The sequence below is a fragment of the Babylonia areolata genome, chromosome 12 (genome assembly GCF_041734735.1).
Source record: "Babylonia areolata isolate BAREFJ2019XMU chromosome 12, ASM4173473v1, whole genome shotgun sequence".
Classification (NCBI taxonomy): Eukaryota; Metazoa; Mollusca; class Gastropoda; order Neogastropoda; family Buccinidae; genus Babylonia; species Babylonia areolata.
Window position 1 is genome coordinate 92,186 of NC_134887.1, and position 20,315 is coordinate 112,500.

General features: G+C 39.2%; 1 protein-coding gene across 1 annotated transcript in view; it reads right to left on the reverse strand.

The window, feature by feature from the left end:
- Positions 1 to 20,315, reverse strand: part of LOC143287944 (mitochondrial sodium/calcium exchanger protein-like) — a 105,155-nt gene that overhangs the window by 78,301 nt on the left and 6,539 nt on the right. Inside the window, exons 3-4 of the mRNA XM_076596185.1 lie at positions 7,343 to 7,492; positions 6,034 to 6,086 (exon numbers count right to left, since the gene is read on the reverse strand). Of these exons, the coding sequence (XP_076452300.1) occupies positions 6,034 to 6,086; positions 7,343 to 7,492 (203 nt within the window). The remainder of the gene's footprint in view (positions 1 to 6,033; positions 6,087 to 7,342; positions 7,493 to 20,315) is intronic.

The following is a 20,315-nucleotide window of genomic DNA, read 5'->3' on the forward strand; positions in this document are numbered from 1 at the left end:
TATGGGGGGCGGGGGGGGGGGGGGGGGTACTTGGAACGAGGGGTGTGGCTGTGTATGGGAGGTACTTGGAATGAGGGGTGTGGCTGTGTATGGGGGGTACTTGGAATGAGCAGTGTGGCTGTGTATGGGGGGTACTTGGAATGAGGGGTGTGGCTGTGTATGGGGGTACTTGGAATGAGGGGTGTGGCTGTGTATGGGGGGTACTTGGAATGAGGGGTGTGGCTGTGTATGGGGGGTACTTGGAATGAGCAGTGTGGCTGTGTATGGAGGGTACTTGGAATGAGGGGTGTGGCTGTGTATGGGGGTACTTGGAATGAGGGGTGTGGCTGTGTATGGGGGTACTTGGAATGAGGGGTGTGGCTGTGTATGGGGGTACTTGGAATGAGGGGTGTGGCTGTGTATGGGGGTACTTGGAATGAGCAGTGTGGCTGTGTATGGGGGGGGGGGTACTTGGAATGAGGGGTGTGGCTGTGTATGGGGGTACTTGGAATGAGCAGTGTGGCTGTGTATGGGGGGGGGTACTTGGAATGAGGGGTGTGGCTGTGTATGGGGGTACTTGGAATGAGGGGTGTGGCTGTGTATGGGGGGTACTTGGAATGAGGGGTGTGGCTGTGTATGGGGGGTACTTGGAATGAGGGTTGTGGCTGTGTATGGGGGTACTTGGAATGAGGGGTGTGGCTGTGTATGGGGGTACTTGGAATGAGCAGTGTGGCTGTGTATGGGGGGTACTTGGAATGAGGGTTGTGGCTGTGTATGGGGGTACTTGGAATGAGGGTTGTGGCTGTGTATGGGGGTACTTGGAATGAGGGGTGTGGCTGTGTATGGGGGTACTTGGAATGAGGGGTGTGGCTGTGTATGGGGTACTTGGAATGAGGGGTGTGGCTGTGTATGGGGGTACTTGGAATGAGGGGTGTGGCTGTGTATGGGGGGGGGTACTTGGAATGAGGGGTGTGGCTGTGTATGGGGGGTACTTGGAATGAGCAGTGTGGCTGTGTATGGGGGGGGGGGTACTTGGAATGAGGGGTGTGGCTGTGTATGGGGGTACTTGGAATGAGGGGTGTGGCTGTGTATGGGGGTACTTGGAATGAGCAGTGTGGCTGTGTATGGGAGGTACTTGGAATGAGGGGTGTGGCTGTGTATGGGGGGTACTTGGAATGAGGGTTGTGGCTGTGTATGGGGGTACTTGGAATGAGCAGTGTGGCTGTGTATGGGGGTACTTGGAATGAGGGGTGTGGCTGTGTATGGGGGTACTTGGAATGAGGGGTGTGGCTGTGTATGGGGGGGGGGGGTACTTGGAATGAGGGTTGTGGCTGTGTATGGGGGGTACTTGGAATGAGGGGTGTGGCTGTGTATGGGGGTACTTGGAATGAGGGTTGTGGCTGTGTATGGGGGGTACTTGGAATGAGCAGTGTGGCTGTGTATGGGGGGGGGGTACTTGGAATGAGGGGTGTGGCTGTGTATGGGGGTACTTGGAATGAGCAGTGTGGCTGTGTATGGGGGTACTTGGAATGAGGGGTGTGGCTGTGTATGGGGGTACTTGGAATGAGGGTTGTGGCTGTGTATGGGGGGTACTTGGAATGAGGGTTGTGGCTGTGTATGGGGGTACTTGGAATGAGCAGTGTGGCTGTGTATGGGGGGGGGGGGGGTACTTGGAATGAGGGGTGTGGCTGTGTATGGGGGTACTTGGAATGAGGGGTGTGGCTGTGTATGGGGGTACTTGGAATGAGGGGTGTGGCTGTGTATGGGGGTACTTGGAATGAGGGGTGTGGCTGTGTATGGGGGTACTTGGAATGAGGGGTGTGGCTGTGTATGGGGGGTACTTGGAATGAGGGGTGTCGCTGTGTATGGGGGGGGGCGGTACTTGGAATGAGGGGTGTGGCTGTGTATGGGGGTACTTGGAATGATGGGTGTGGCTGTGTATGGGGGGGGGGGGGTACTTGGAATGAGGGGTGTGGCTGTGTATGGGGGGTGGGTACTTGGAATGAGGGGTGTGGCTGTGTATGGGGGTACTTGGAATGAGGGGTGTGGCTGTGTATGGGGGTACTTGGAATGAGCAGTGTGGGAGTAATGCCACTAAACCAGTGCAGATGATGGGGCATCAAACACAGGGGTTTTCTGAGGTCTACAGAGTCAGGAAAGAAAGAAGGATAATGAATACCTGAATGAATTAATGTTTTCAGATGGTAACAGAGTTAGCAGAGAGTGTGTGCAAGTGAGTGAATAAATGCCTGTTTTTTCAAAGGCTAACAGAGTTAGCAGAGAAAGAGAAAGAATGAATTTTTTTTTTTATTTGAGTACTAGTTATGATTGTGTGCTATGACTTGTGTGTGTGCACTTGTGCTGGTCTGTGTTTTGTGTGTGTTTGGGTGTGTGTGTGGGGTGGGGGGGATGAATAATTTGTAAGAATGTTTGGTATCTTGTGTTTAATTTTTCCTTTTTGATGTTTACACGTGTGTTCTATTTGTAAATGCCTAGGGCTTATTTCAAGATTAGGTGTAGATGCTCATAATAATAATAATAATAATAATAATAATAATGAATGAATGTTGTTTTCTAAGGCAAGCAGAGTTAGCAGATGAAGAGAGAATGAAAGAGTGAACGAATGAATGGTGTTTTCTGAACATAACAGAGTTAGCAGAGAAAAAGAGAATGAATGAGTGACTCAGTGACAGAATGTTGGTTTCTAATGCTTACAGAGATTAGCAGAGTGAGAAAAGGAACACACACACACAGAAAAAACAGAAAAGGACTATCATTAAAATAAAGATAAACGCCAATAACCACACAATCATGAAACACAATGTAAATGTTGAAATGGAGATCAATGACAATAACCACACAATCATGAAACATGACATAAATGTTGAAATGAAGATAAACTGTTGAAATAAAGGCAAACGACAATAAACACACAATTACGAAACATGGTGTGAACATCAAAACAAAGATAAACGACAATAACCACACAATCATGAAACACAATGTAAATGTTGAAATGGAGATCAATGACAATAACCACACAATCATGAAACACAATGTAAATGTTGAAATGGAGATCAATGACAATAACCACACAACCATGAAATATGACATAAATGTTGAAATGGAGATCAATGACAATAACCACACAATCATGAAACATGACATAAATGTTGAAATGAAGATAAACTGTTGAAATAAAGACAAACGACAATAAACACACAATTATGAAACATGACTGTTGAAATAAAGACAAACGACAATAAACACAGAATTATGAAAGAAAACTGTTGCAATAAAGACAAACAACAATAAACACACAATTATGAAACATGACTGTTGAAATAAAGACAAACGACAATAAACACACAATTATGAAACATGACTGTTGAAATAAAGACAAACGACAATAAACACAGAATTATGAAAGAAAACTGTTGCAATAAAGACAAACGACAATAAACACACAATTATGAAACATGACATAACTGTTGAAATAAAGACAAACGACAATAAACACACAATTATGAAACATGACTGTTGAAATAAAGACAAACGACAATAAACACACAATTATGAAACATAACTGTTGAAATAAAGACAAACGACAATAAACAGTTGAAATAAAGACAAACGACAATAAACACAGAATTATGAAACATGACTGTTGAAATAAAGACAAACGACAATAAACACAGAATTATGAAAGAAAACTGTTGCAATAAAGACAAACGACAATAAACACACAATTATGAAACATGACATAACTGTTGCAATAAAGACAAACGACAATAAACACACAATTATGAAACATGACATAACTGTTGAAATAAAGACAAACGACAATAAACACACAATTATGAAACATGACTGTTGAAATAAAGACAAATGACAATAAACACACAATTATGAAACATAACTGTTGAAATAAAGACAAACGACAATAAACAGTTGAAATAAAGACAAACGACAATAAACAGTTGAAATAAAGACAAACGACAATAAACACACAATTATGAAACATGGTGTGAACATCAATTTGATCAAAACAAAGATAAACGACAATAAACACACAATTATGAAACATAACTGTTGAAATAAAGACAAACGACAATAAACAGTTGAAATAAAGACAAACGACAATAAACAGTTGAAATAAAGACAAACGACAATAAACACACAATTATGAAACATAACTGTTGAAATAAAGACAAACGACAATAAACACACAATTATGAAACATGACTGTTGAAATAAAGACAAACGACAATAAACACACAATTATGAAACATGACATAACTGTTGAAATAAAGACAAACGACAATAAACACACAATTATGAAACATGACTGTTGAAATAAAGACAAACGACAATAAACACACAATTATGAAACATAACTGTTGAAATAAAGACAAACAACAATAAACACACAATTAATAAACACACAATTATGAAACATAACTGTTGAAATAAAGACAAACAACAATAAACACACAATTATGAAACATGGTGTGAACATCAAAACAAAGATAAACGACAATAATGACACAATTAGGAAACATAATAACCACAGACATAAGTACATCAACATTGACTGTAACCTACCAACTGAGTGTAACCAACCGACTATAACCAGGTGACTGTTACAAATTAACTGAGAGTAACAGACTGTAACTAATTAACTGACAGTTACCAACTGACTGTAACCAAGTGAATATAACTAATTAACTGACAGTTACCAAGTGACTGTAACCATGTTACTGGAACCAAGTAACTGTAACCAACCGACTGTAACCAAGTGACTGTAACCAAGTGACTGTAACCAAGTGACTGTAACCAAGTGACTGACTGTAACCAACTGACTGTAACCAAGTGACTAAGCAACTGACTGTCACCAACTGACTGTAACCAAGTGACTAAGCAACTCACTGTCACCAACTGACTGTAACCAAGTGACTAAGCAACTGACTGTTACCAAGTGACCATCACCAAGTGACTGTAACCAGCTGAATGTATCCAACAAACTGTAACCAACAGACTGGAAGCAAGTGACTGTAAGTGTAACTAACAAATTGTAACTAAGTGACTAACTGACAAACTGTAATCAAGTGACTGTAACTAACTGTAACCAAGTGTCTGTAACTAACAAATTGTAACTAAGTGACTAACTGACAAACTGTAATCAAGTGTCTGTAACTAACAAACTGTAATCAAGTGACTGCAACTAACCAACTGTAACCAAGTGACTGTAACTAACAAACTGTAATTAAGTGACTAACTGACAAACTGTAATCAAGTGTCTGTAACTAACAAACTGTAATCAAGTGACTGTAACTAACCAACTGTAACCAAGTGACTGTAACTAACAAACTGTAATTAAGTGACTAACTGACAAACTGTAATCAAGTGTCTGTAACTAACAAACTGTAACCAAGTGTCTGTAACTAACTAACTGTAACCAAGTGTCTGTAACTAACAAATTGTAATTAAGTGACTAACTGACAAACTGTAATCAAGTGACTGTAACTAACTGTAACCAAGTGTCTGTAACTAACAAACTGTAATTAAGTGACTAACTGACAAACTGTAATCAAGTGTCTGTAACTAACAAACTGTAATCAAGTGACTGTAACTAACTAACTGTAACCAAGTGTCTGTAACTAACAAATTGTAATTAAGTGACTAACTGACAAACTGTAATCAAGTGTCTGTAACTAACAAACTGTAATCAAGTGACTGCAACTAACCAACTGTAACCAAGTGTCTGTAACTAACAAACTGTAATCAAGTGACTAACTGACAAACTGTAATCAACTGTCTGTAACTAAGCAAATGACTGAACAAGCAAATGTTTGTAATTAAGTGACTGCAACCATGTGACTGTACTAAGCAACTGACTGTAATCAACAGACTCTAACCAACTGACTGTATCTAAGCAAGTGACTGTAACCAAATGGCTGTAACTATGCAAGTGACTGTAACCAAATGGCTGTAACTATGCAAGTGACTGTAACCAAATGGCTGTAACTATGCAAGTGACTGTAACCCACTCACAAGTCATCAGCTGTCACTGCCAGTCCACAGAAGAGGAAAAACCACCACAGGAACTGCAACACAGCATCACATCATGACAATACAGTACACTGACATTGTGATTTATCATGTACATTACACCACAGGAACTGCAACACAGCATCACATCATGGCAATACAGAACACTGACATTGTGATTTATCATGTACATTACACCACAGGAACTGCAACACAGCATCACATCATGACAATACAGTACACTGACATTGTGATTTATCATGTACATTACACCACAGGAACTGCAACACAGCATCACATCATGACAATACAGTACACTGACATTGTGATATATCATGTACATTACACCACAGGAACTGCAACACAGCATCACATCATGACAATACAGTACACTGACATTGTGATTTATCATGTACATTACACCACAGGAACTGCAACACAGCATCACATCATGGCAATACAGAACACAGACATTGTGATATATCATGTACATTACACCACAGGAACTGCAACACAGCATCACATCATGACAATACAGTACACTGACATTGTGATTTATCATGTACATTACACCACAGGAACTGCAACACAGCATCACATCATGGCAATACAGAACACAGACATTGTGATATATCATGTACATTACACCACAGGAACTGCAACACAGCATCACATCATGACAATACAGAACACTGACATTGTGATATATCATGTACATTACATCACACACACATTGTGTCACATGTACCTGACACTGACATTGTGATATATCATGTACATTACATCACACACACATTGTGTCACACGAAGGAAGACCCAAAGGCAACAGCTGAACTTCCTACTCACCAAAAGGAAGACCCCCAGGCAACAGTTGAACATCCCACTCACCAAAAGGAAGACCCCCACAGGCAACAGCTGAACATCCTACTCACCAAAAGGAAGACCCACAGGCAACAGCTGAACTTCCTACTCACCAAAAGGAAGACCCACAGGCAACAGCTGAACTTCCTACTCACCAAAATGAAGACCCCCAGGCAACAGCTGAACTTCCTACTCACCAAAAGGAAGACCCACGGGCAACAGCTGAACATCCTACTCACCAAAAGGAAGACCCCCAGGCAACAGCTGAACATCCTACTCACCAAAAGGAAGACCCACAGGCAACAGCTGAACATCCTACTCCCCAAAATGAAGTACCCCAAAGGCAACAGCTGAACATCCTACTCACCAAAAGGAAGACCCAAAGGCAACAGCTGAACATCCCACTCACCAAAAGGAAGACCCACAGGCAACAGTTGAACATCCTACTCACCAAAACGAAGACCCCCAAAGGCACCAGGTGCATGAAGTGACAGTAGACAAACAAGGTATAGTTGATGAATCCCTCGTCAATCTGACAGTCGTCTGTGGCATTCACAAAGGCACAGATGTCTGTGACGTTCATGGAGTGAAACGAACGACACTGTAACACACAGACGTCACACATCACCAAGTAAGACAAGCTGGGTAATGACAATGACACAAGCTGGGTAATGACAATGGCACAAGTTAGGTAAGAACAATGACACAAGTTGGGTAATGACAATGACACAAGCTGGGTAATGACAATGACACAAGCTAGATAAGAACAATGACAAGTTAGGTAATGACAATGACACAAGCTGGGTAATGAAAATGACACAAGCTGGGTAAGAACAATGACACAAGTTCGGAAATGAAAATGACACAAGCTGGGTAATGACAATGACACAAGCTAGATAAGAACAATGACACAAGTTGGGTAATGACAATGACACAAGTTGGGTAATGACAATGACACGAGTTGGGTAAGAACAATGACACAAGTTGGGTAATGACAATGACACTCAAGTTGGGTAATGACAATGACACAAGTTAGGTAATGAGTAAATGACAATGACGCAAGTTGGGTAATGACAATGACACAAGTTGGGTAATGACAATGACACAACTGGGTAAGAACAATGACACAAGCTGGGTAATGACAATGACACAAGCTGGGTAAGAACAATGACACAAGTTGGGTAATGACAATGACACAAGTTGGGTAATGACAATGACACAACTGGGTAAGAACAATGACACAAGCTGGGTAATGACAATGACACAAGCTGGGTAAGAACAATGACACAAGTTGGGTAAGAACAATGACACAAGCTGGGTAAGAACAATGACACAAGTTGGGTAATAACAATGACTCAAGTTGGGTAATGACAATGACACAAGTTGGGTAATGACAATGACACAAGCTGGGTAAGAACAATGACACAAGTTGGGTAAGAACAATGACACAAGTTGGGTAAGAACAATGACACAAGTTGGGTAATGACAATGACACAAGTTGGGTAATGACAATGACACAAGCTGGGTAAGAACAATGACTCAAGTTGGGTAAGAACAATGACACAAGTTGGGTAATGACAATGACACAAGCTGGGTAAGAACAATGACACAAGCTGGGTAAGAACAATGACACAAGTTGGGTAATGACAATGACACAAGCTGGGTAAGAACAATGACACAAGCTGGGTAAGAACAATGACACAAGTTGGGTAAGAACAATGACTCAAGTTGGGTAATGAAAATGACACAAGTTGGGTAATGACAATGACACAAGCTGGGTAAGAACAATGACACAAGCTGGGTAAGAACAATGACACAAGTTGGGTAAGAACAATGACTCAAGTTGGGTAATGACAATGACACAAGTTGGGTAAGAACAATGACACAAGTTGGGTAATGACAATGACTCAAGTTGGGTAATGACAATGACACAAGCTGGGTAAGAACAATGACACAAGTTGGGTAATGACAATGACTCAAGTTGGGTAATGACAATGACACAAGCTGGGTAAGAACAATGACACAAGTTGGGTAATGACAATGACTCAAGTTGGGTAATGAAAATGACACAAGTTGGGTAAGAACAATGACACCAGGTTGGTAGATCAGTTATTCCAGGTGTGTAGTAGTAATCAGATTACAATACTAACAATGCCATGAGGTGTGCAGTATTACAATACCAACAATGTCATAAGGTGTGTAGAATTTTTTGTATTTTGTATTTCTTTTTACCACAACATATTTCTCTGTGTGAAATTGGGGCTGCTCTCTCCAGGGAGAGTACATCGCTACACTACAGCGCCACCATTTTTTTTTTCTTCCTGCGTGCAGTTTTGCCAGGAACAACACTTTTGCTGCCGTGGGTTCTTTTATGTGCGCTAAGTGCATGCTGTACACGTGACTCAGTTTATTGTCTCATCCGAATGACTAGCATCCAGATAACCACTCATGGTCTAGTGGAGGGGGAGAAAATATCAGCAGCTGAGCCGTGATTCGAACCAGTGCGGTCAGTATCTCTCGCTTCCTTGGAAGATGTGTTACCTCTAGGCCATCACTCCACTGATGTATGATTACAATTCCAACAGCGTCATGAGGTGTGTAGTATGATTACAATACCATCCGTGTCATGAGATGTGTAGTATGATTACAATACTGACAGTGTCATAAAGTGTGTAGTATGATGACAATACCAACAGTGACATGAGGTGTGTAGTATGATGACAATACCAACAGTGTCATGCGATGTGTAATATGATTACAATACTGACAGTGTCATAAAGTGTGTAGTATGATTACAATACCAACAGTGTCATGAGGTGTGTAGTATGATTACAATACCAACAGTGTCATAAGGTGTGTAGTATGATTACAATACAATCTGTGTCATGAGGTGTGTAGTATGATTACAATACCAACAGTGACATGAGGTGTGTAGTATGATTACAATACCAACAGTGTCATAAAGTGTGTAGTATGATTACAATACCAACAGTGTCATGAGGTGTGTAGTATGATTACAATACCAACAGTGTCATGAGGTGTGTAGTATGATTACAATACCAACAGTGTCATAAAGTGTGTAGTATGATTACAATACCAACAGTGTCATGAGGTGTGTAGTATGATTACAATACTGACAGGGTCATGAGACGTGTAGTATGATTACAATACTGACAGGGTCATAAGGTGAGTATTGGTTACAATGCCAACAGTGTCATGAGGTGTGTAGTATGATTACAATACCAACATTGTCATGAGGTGTGTAGTATAATTACAATACCAACAGTGTCATGAGATGTGTAGTATGATTACAATACTGACAGTGTCATAAAGTGTGTAGTATGATGACAATACCAACAGTGTCATGCGATGTGTAATATGATTACAATACCAACAATGTCATGAAGTGTGTAGTAAGATTACAATATAAACAGTGTCATGAGATGTGTAATATGATTACAATACCAAAAAATGTCATGAGGTGTGTAGTATGATTACAATACCAACAGTGTCATGAGGTGTGTAGTATGATTACAATACCACCTGTGTCATGAGGTGTGTTGTATGATTACAATTCCAACAGTGTTATGAGGTGTGTAGTATGATTACAATACCAACAGTGTCATGAGGTGTGTAGTATGATTACAATACAGTGACATATGGTGTGTAGTATGATTACAATACCAACAGTGTCATAAGGTGTGTAGTATGATTACAATACAATCTGTGTCATGAGGTGTGTAGTATGATTACAATACAATCTGTGTCATGAGGTGTGTAGTATGATTACAATACCAACAGTGACATGAGGTGTGTAGTATGATTACAATACCAACAGTGTCATAAAGTGTGTAGTATGATTACAATACCAACAATGTCATGAAGTGTGTAGTAAGATTACAATATAAACAGTGTCATGAGATGTGCAATATGATTACAATACCAAAAAATGTCATGACCTATGTAATATGATTACATTACCAACAATATCATGAGGTGCGTGGTGATCATGGCAATGTGGACACAAAGCAAGCTAACACACACACACACATACACACACACACACACACACACTTAGGCACAAGCACGGTATTAATAAACGACATATGAAACACACACACACACACTCTCTCTCTCTCTCTCTCTCATGCACACTTATACACACATAAGCATACATTGTGTATATTAACAAATACTATACTAATAAATGTGAATATAAAACAGTGATTCTATTAAAAATACACACAGCAATAACAGGGAGGGTGGCGGGGGGAATGCTCAATGCCAAAGGAAGCATAATTCAACATCTAAATTAGTTCAGGGGAATGAGACAGACAGACTGAGAGGGAGACTCAGAGAAAGAGAGAGGAAAATAAAACATTATCAACCAGATAACCTCATATAACATGGAACATGTGATAGAGAACAGCAGGTCAGTAAGGAAGACAAAGTAACACACACACACACACACACACATATATACATATGAGATATAAGATAAGATAAGATAAGAATAACTTTATTATCTCCAACTGGAGAAATTTGGTCAGGTGCATTATCACAACATAGACAAGTAAACAACATGGGGACCATAACTGTAAAAGCCAACAACAGCCACTACAAATATTACGAAGATACAAATGTAAAACATATCACATACATCGTTTCATACATACATCCACACACTGCAGGTAATAACTAGTATTCTTAATGTAAAAACAGAAAGAATTAAGAAACATTATTTGAATATAATTATAAACATAGCCTACTATACTGCACATTGATTATAATAGACAGATAAGATAAGAATAAAGATGAACTGCGGAAAACCACAACCAGATAATCAGCACACACCCGCACCGCACCCCCCCCACACACACACACCCACCCACCCAACACACGCGGATAACTTGATTAAACAAGAGTAATAAACATATGTTCTGAAATAAAAGCATTTCACATATTCGCTTTTAAAAACATTGCAATTAATTATTACATCGTAATTATTAAACAGAAATTTATTTAGAATATGGACGTTAGCATTAGACATATTCATTCAATCATTGTACATTCATCCTGCATATTGCACATTATTCTTCCTACATATTGCACATTCATTATAACCAATTGTCACGTTTTAAGCTCAGTAAACACACACACACACACACACACACACACACACACACACACACACAACTAGAACAAGGTACAACCTATCATGCACGGACTTTCACACGTCTCACATGAGAGTGTGCGCGCGCGCGCGCACACACACACACACACACACACACACAGTTCTCAAGAATTTAAAAGGTGGATTGAACGTGGAATAAAAGTCTTCAGAGCTCTGGATTTCAACTTAAAAGTTCTGTAGCGTCGTCCTGATGGCAACAGCTCATAATACTTTGCTAAAATATGGGTGTCGTCAGTTGCTATCTGCCTGCTTTTTTTAACCACTCGACTTTCATACAGCTCTTGCATACTAGCTTGTTTCACTCCCACAATTTTACTGCATACACTCATGACATCGTTCAAAACACGCTTACTCCTCACTCCCAAACTTCCATACCAGCACATAAATGAAACTGTAAGCACAGACTCGATACAACATCGATAATAACTTTGAAGAATATTTGAAGTTTATACCAACATTTCTAAGCTTCTGTAAACAAAAAATTCTAGATTGACATTTCTTATGAATGGAATCAACATTTCTGTCAAAAGTCAGCTTATTGTCTAAGATGGTCCCTAAATATCTATATTCATTGACCCTCTCCACTGTTTGACCACCAATAACAAGGTCAGCTACAGGCAAGGGGTCTTTCCGAAAATCTATTAACATTTCTTTTGTTTTCAATACGTTGAGATCCAGATAGTTTCTCTCACACCAGGAACATAACTTTTTAATTTCACTGAAATAAATAGCATCAGAGTTGGACAGATCTTCAATTGCTGAATCATCAGAATATTTTATGACAGGAGTTTCCTCCGTGCCTCTGCAGTCATTTGTGTACAGTGTAAAAAGAACAGGGGACAGCACTGTACCTTGGGGTGCACCAGTAGAAGTAGATTTTAGAGAAGAGTGGGCAGAATGAAAGCGGACGGACTGAGTTCTATTAAGAAGAAAACTTACTATCCAAAGAGTAAGCTTCGGATCAACATCCATGCCTAGCAGTTTGAGGGCAAGGAGATGAGGTTGTATTGTGTTAAAAGCAGAAGAGAAGTCAACAAAAAGGATACGAACGAAAGATCCCGTGTTATTCAAATGAAGGAAAGCATTATGAAGGAGAGTTAGGATAGCATCGTCAGTACTTCTGTGTGCTTTATAAGCAAACTGAAGAGAGTCAAGCTGCTGTTCAGTGAAAGAAAGAAGATGTCGGTGAATAATTTTTTCAAAGCATTTCATCACTACTGAAGTCAGGGCAACAGGACGGTAATCATTTAGTGCGGCTGGGTTCTTTTTCTTGGGGATAGGACAGATAGTAGATTTTTTCCAGATGCTGGGGACAGAGCAGTCCTTCAGAGACCAGTTGAAAATTTTACAGAACACGTCACACAACTGGGAAGCACATGTTTTCAGTAATTTTCCGCAGATATTGTTGGGGCCAATTGCTTTCGTGACATTCAGTTTTAAAAATAAAGATTCAACAACTTTTGCATCGATCTCAAAGTCTTCACCTGTGTTCCTAGCTTTGATCTTTTCCTGCAACTGTGAGATAACACTATCCAGTTCCCTTCCCAGATCATTCTTTGTATGTACGTGTGTGGAGTTGGGGGTGGGAGATATGGGCGTATGTGTGTGTGCTTGTACAAGTAAGTGTTCATCTCTGTGAGTGTGTGTTTGTGTGTGTGTGTGTGTGCCGTGGAAGCTGCGATACGTAGACTAGAAATGAGTGTGTGGAGGAGGGGGTAGAGGAGGTGCAAGGTAATGTGTGTGTGTGTGTGTGTGTGTTGGAGCTCATGTACGTTTATATGTATTTGACTGTGCTTTCATATGTGCTTGTACAAGTAAGTGTTCATCTCTGTGAGTGTGTGTTTGTGTTTGTGTGTGTGTGTGTGCCGTGGAAGCTGCGATACTTAGACTAGAAATGAGTGTGTGGAGGAGGGGGGTAGAGGAGGTGCACGGTAATGCGTGTGTGTGTGTGTGTGTTGGAGCTCATGTACGTTTATATGTATTTGACTGTGCTTTCATATATGTGAAACTGCATGTCTGGTGCATTTCTGTTGTGCATGTGTGGGTGTATGTGTGAATGTGTGTCTTCATTTTTTACATTTATTTGCTTATTTATCACCATTGTTGTCTTATTTATTTATTTATTTATGTTTTATTATTATCATTTTATTAGTATTACTAATATTATTACTACTACCTTTTTCTATATTATAATTATTATTTATTTATTTATTTATTTATGCAAGCTTATCTATTATTTATTCCCCCGTTTTTTTTGTTGTTTTTTTTGTTTTTTTTTTTGTTTTTGTTTTTTTTTGTGTGTGTGTGTGTGTGTGTGGTTGTGTGTGGGTTTTTTTTTTTTTTTTTTTTTTTCCCAAGGCCTGACTAAGCGCGTTGGGTTACGCTGCTGGTCAGGCATCTGCTTGGCAGATGTGGTGTAGCGTATATGGTTTTGTCCGAACGCAGTGACGCCTCCTTGAGCTACTGAAACTGAAACTGAAACTCCAATCAGTACAATCAAAACATCCTCTCAGTTCATCCACACTCTCTGACGTCCAAACTTTCACACTCTTTTTCACAATCGGCTCTGTCTGTATCTTTGGTCTGTAGGCTGGGATTAAATGAACAACATCATGATCAGATACACCCACTGGTGCAAGGGGAACAGATTTGTAGGCATTAGGAATGTTCCCATAACACAGATCAATTGTTTTGTCCCGTCTGGTCCGGCAGGTAACATATTGTTTAAAAGAAGGTAAGGCTTTCTTTAAATCGCAGTGATTAAAATCTCCAACAATAAAACACGGGGCGTCGGCAGAGATGAGTTGAAGGTCGCGAACAACACCTGCGATCGTCTCCTGCACGTGCAGCAGATGCCTGGTCAAAGACTGGGGGGTACACAACAGTCAGAAAAATACGGCCGAACTCACGTGGCAGGTATTGAGGCCTCAGCGACACTGATATGAGTTCAAGTTCCTGTGTACACAGTTGCTTCTTCACACACACATTCGCACTGTCACACCACTTCTCGTTGACATACAGGCACACGCCACCACCCATTTTCTTCCCCACTTCCTTGCAGTCTCTGTCCATTCTGTACGGAGTGTTAAAACCATCAATCGCAACACATTCATTCGACACTTTCTCACTAAACCAGGTTTCGGTAAAACAAAGGACACACGAGTTCCTAAAATCATTTAAAAATCGACAGTTTGCTCGTACTTCATCTAAATTACAGTTTCTGCCGTTTGGGTTAAGAGATCTGACATTGGATAAAATCATAGATGGCAGTGGGGGCTTAGTTTTATTTTTTCTCAGTCTTCTCTTCAAGCCTCCTCTCTTTCCTCTCTTTCGTGCTTTCTTTCTCTCACCTTCTCTTTCATTCTCTTCATCATCACAAATAAGATCACGAGGTAAAAGTTGCTCAGTAAAAGCGGATGGGTCGCGCACTTACCGTAAACTGAGAAGAAAATCACGGTCGTAATGTAAGGCGCCTGTACCTCCTCGCTGTCCACCATTTAAACCACCCGGTGACACAAAAACACCACAAACACTCGCCCGGAACACAGCCAGCACCACCACAAACAGCCTCACAACTGTCACACTCTTCATCTTTAACACCTTGCACACCACTTTGAAACAATATAAAAGCACAAGGACAGGGCCAGGACAGCAAAAACAAGGATGAAGCACAGAGCACAAACACCTGCGTGTCGCCCCCTCGCGAAGCGCCACCTTGTATATATATATGTATGTATGTGTATGTATATATATATAAAGTGTGTGTGTGTGTAGTAGTAGTAGTAGTAGTAGTAGTAGTAGTAGTAGAAGTAGTAGTAGTAGTATATGGACTGGTATTTGACTACCTAAAGCCTCACAGCCTTTTTTATGTCCCCTTCAATATCAGTCTCCTTTTATTTGTGGGATACATATATGTTTTCTTTTACATGTTCTGTAAATCACTCATCAAAGTCAGTAAATTTTTCTTTCAAACTGATGTTCATGTCAAGGAGATTTTTGAACACATTAGTATTTTGTGCAAGTTTAGTTTCAATTCGTAGTGCATTCCATATCCGTGCAATTCTATTAGCTAATGAATTTTTCCTTGGGTTAGTATTACAGTGCTCTTTACAAATTTTCATCACTGAATTTCTTGTATTCTCATGATCTGACATTCTAAAAAACATTATTCACATTGACTTCATTATTGCAATTTAACATTTTGTATGTTTCTATTAAATCCCCTCTTAGCCTTCTACCCTTAATGAATGCAGATCTAAGTATATAAGTCTCTGTTGATAGCTCATAGATCTGCATTCTTTTAATATTTTAGTTGCTCTTCTTTGTACCCTTTCTATAGCTATAGATGGTCTCTTGAGGTATGGGTGCCACACAATATTACCATATACCACTTGTGATCTAACCAATGCTTTATACAGTTTAAGAAATATATCTTTATCTAAATAGGTAAATGTTCTCTTAATTATTCCTATCATCTGGTTGGCTTTATTTATTATATTCTGTATATGTATGTCAAAAGATAGTTTATTATCAAAAATTATGCCAAGGTCTTTCTCACTTTGACATTTTTCAATGTCCTGTGTGGTGTCTTCTATTATCATGTGGTATTTGTTTTCGGGGAGGGGGGGGGGGTCCCCATGTGCATTACTTTACAGTTTACACCTTGATATGTTAAAATATAGATTCCATCTATCGGTCTAGTCTTGTAACTTATATAAGTCCTTTTGTAGTATCATCAGCAAATATTTTGCATTTGCTTTCTATACTTTCAGGAAGGCCATTTATGTATATTGTAAAAAAGCACTGGGCCAAGTATGCTAACTTGTGGTATATCACTAACAACATTTTCATTTGTTGACATTTTTTCTCCAGTTCAGTTTTCTGTCCAGTTCAGTATACTTCCAGTAATACCATATGAAGCTAATTTTAATAAAAGTCTTTGATGTGGTACAGAGTCAAATGCTTTTCTAAAGTCTAAATAAATTATGTCTACAGGTTTACCCATATCTATCATTTTTGTGAGATCTTCAATTACTTCTAAGAGTTGTGTTGTACATGATCTTCTCTGTCTAAAACCATGTTGACAGTCTGCATACAGATTGTTTGTTGTCATGTGTGATACTATTGCATCCCTGCTAAAGGACTCCAAAATCATACACACAATACAAGTCCACCTCACTGGTCTGTAGTTTCCTGGTTCATGTTTTGACCCTTTTTTATATATAACTGTTACTTCAGCCATTTTCCAATCTTTCGGTAGGCAAGCAGATTCAAGTGATTTATCATAAATCATACTCAAAGGAAGAGCTAACTCTCTGCTCAATTCCTTTAATATTCTTGAGGGTATTTTGTCTGGTCCTTGTGCTTTGTAGGGGTCTAAGGCATGCAACTTCTTTTCTACTGCCAATGGAGTGACTCTTAAGTCACAAATATTAACATTTCCCGACCTGGAGCTTTCTCCAAGGTCGGGTAAATTTGTCAAGGTCTCTTTAGTATACACACTTGCAAAGAATTTAGTAAGTGTTTCTGCTTTTTCTAGACCGTTTTCTGCTAAGCTTCCATCTTCTTTTTTCAGTACCCCCTATTCCTGTACTAAGTTTTGTTTTTTCTTGCACATATTTCCAAAATATTTTAGGAATTTACTTACATTTTCTGGCTAAATTTCTTTCAATCTTTTTATACCTTTTTTTTTTTTTAATTTTTTTTTTTTTTAATGATTTTGCAGCATTTGTTCCTTTCTTTGATACAGCATAGATAGGAGTGACCTGACTTAGTTCTTAAGAAACATTTATACAATTTATATTTCTTTCTGATGATTCTCATTATTTTATTGTTCATCCATGAGGGTGTGATTTTTTTCTCCTGTCTATTTGACACTTTTGGTACATATATATTTTCATATTTTTGTGAAGTACAGTCTTTGAGTCATTCCAACACACTGGTCCACATCTTTTCCATCCCAGTCCATTGATGCACAGTCCACTTTATTTACAATCTCTCTCATTCCATTATAGTTTCCATTTTTTAAGTCAAACTTATACTTTTTTCTGCTTTTTCCTTCACCAATGAAATGTGGAATTGAAAAACCAACATATCCTGGTCACTGTTTCCCAGGGGATCTAGGTGGTTGCTATCCGATTCTAAATTGTTTTCATTTACTATTACCAGCTCCACAATACTGGGTTTTTGACCTGGTTTAGTTCTTTTTGGTTTTGACACCTTTTGTATCAGGAATGCATCACGTAAACATTAAACAGGGATCACGCTAGACTTTTTCAAAATGCGTGCAGCTTACGCAAAGTCGGCAAAAAAACGCGCAAGTTAGAGTCAGAATTGCGTCAGACCTATGACACTAAATCAAAGGTTTACTCACCTATTTTCGCCGCTCACGTTGGCGCTGAAATTCACCACAAGCCCTGACGATCAGTTCGCTGCACTGGCTCAATGCTGCCGGATCTTCCATTGCAAGTTGCGCGTACTCTGTTAATTGGCTGTAGCTGTTAAGAGTCACGTAGGCATCTCGCAGTGCTCCGCATGCACAGACACTTTGTCTTGTACCATTTCATTCAGTATTGCAAACCTAGCTGCCAAGTCAGTCCTAAAGTTGCATTGATACGGCTTGGAGTAAAAGTTGTTTTGCGTAAGTGTCACGTGTGAGCGCTGTGAAAATGCGTCAGCGAAAATCAAAATGCGTCAAATACGCGAAAAACATGCGTTAACGCGATCCCTGATTCAATTAATTTATTGTCTGAAGGGCATGTCCAAGTACCATCCCACTGTATAGCTGGATAATTAAAATCTCCCATATACATACTTTATTGAATTTTGTTATTTCTTTTCACTTTAAGAGTTCAAATAATCTTTCTGTGTTTTGTTCTGATGAATGTGGACTTCTGTATATACACCCCATTAAAAATAAAACTCTCTCATCATTCACACTTTCAAATTTGCACCATACACTTTCTTCAAAAGTAAAATTTGTTAATGTAGGACATTCTTGCACTTTTAAAGATTTGTGTACATACAGGGCCACACCTCTCTTTTCACTGTTATTAGTAAATATATCATAATTTGGGATATTACAGTGCAATTTGAAATTGAATCTATTGTTCTGGTTTCTTGGAACTGTTTCTGTGAGTCCAATAACATGCGGTTTTATTTCACCTACTCTTATCTTGAGTTCCTCCATCTTACTGGAGAGGCTATCCACATTACAATATAAGAGAACACAATCACAGGAAAACTGAAAGTCTTTACAATCATTTACAGGCTATCCACATTACAATATAAGAGAACACAATCACAGGAAAACTGAAAGTCTTTACAATCATTTACAGGCTATCCACATTACAATATAAGAGAACACAATCACAGGAAAACTGAAAGTCTTTACAATCATTTACAGGCTATCTGCATTACAATATAAGAGAACACAATCACAGGAAAACTGAAAGTCTTTACAATCATTTACAGGCTATCCACATTACAATATAAAAGAACACAATCACAGGAAAACTGAAAGTCTTTACAATCATTTACAGGCTATCCACATTACAATATAAGAGAACACAATCACAGGAAAACTGAAAGTCTTTACAATTATTTACAGTCTGTTTTACATTGTCAGGTTGCAGTCACTCCTCATCTGTCTTGGTCTGTTTTTCCTTCACTTTGTCCGACAATGTCTGGTCCTCAACTTTTGTCTTTTTTGACTATTTGGCCGTTTCTGATAATTAAACCCTTTTCCCCCTTCGGCCAGTCGTTCTCTTTTATCAACTGCCACTTGGCATTTTCCCATTATATTCATGATTTCATCCATGTCATCTTCTTTCCTTTCTTCTGCATTTGCCTTGTCATTTTCTTTCAGACTGACAATCAATGTTTTTACTCTTCTCTTTTTCATCTCTTTCTGCGAGGGTTTCTGTCAGTTTTCTATCCACAATTTGAGGGTTTCTGTCAGTTTTCTATCCACAATTTCTTCTATTTTCTTCTCCTGCTTTCAAGCATTGCCATGGAATCAATTGTGAGAGAGATGCTTTGGCTCTTTGTTTTCCTTTAGTACCTGAGCCACTCATGCTTGACGAACCCCCTTTGCCTCCATGCTGACTCTGTGGTTTCATTATCACATCAGTTCACAATTCTAAATAAACAGATACTTATAAAATGATATATATATATATATATATATATATATATATATATATATAACACAGGAATCTGTTACCTTCTC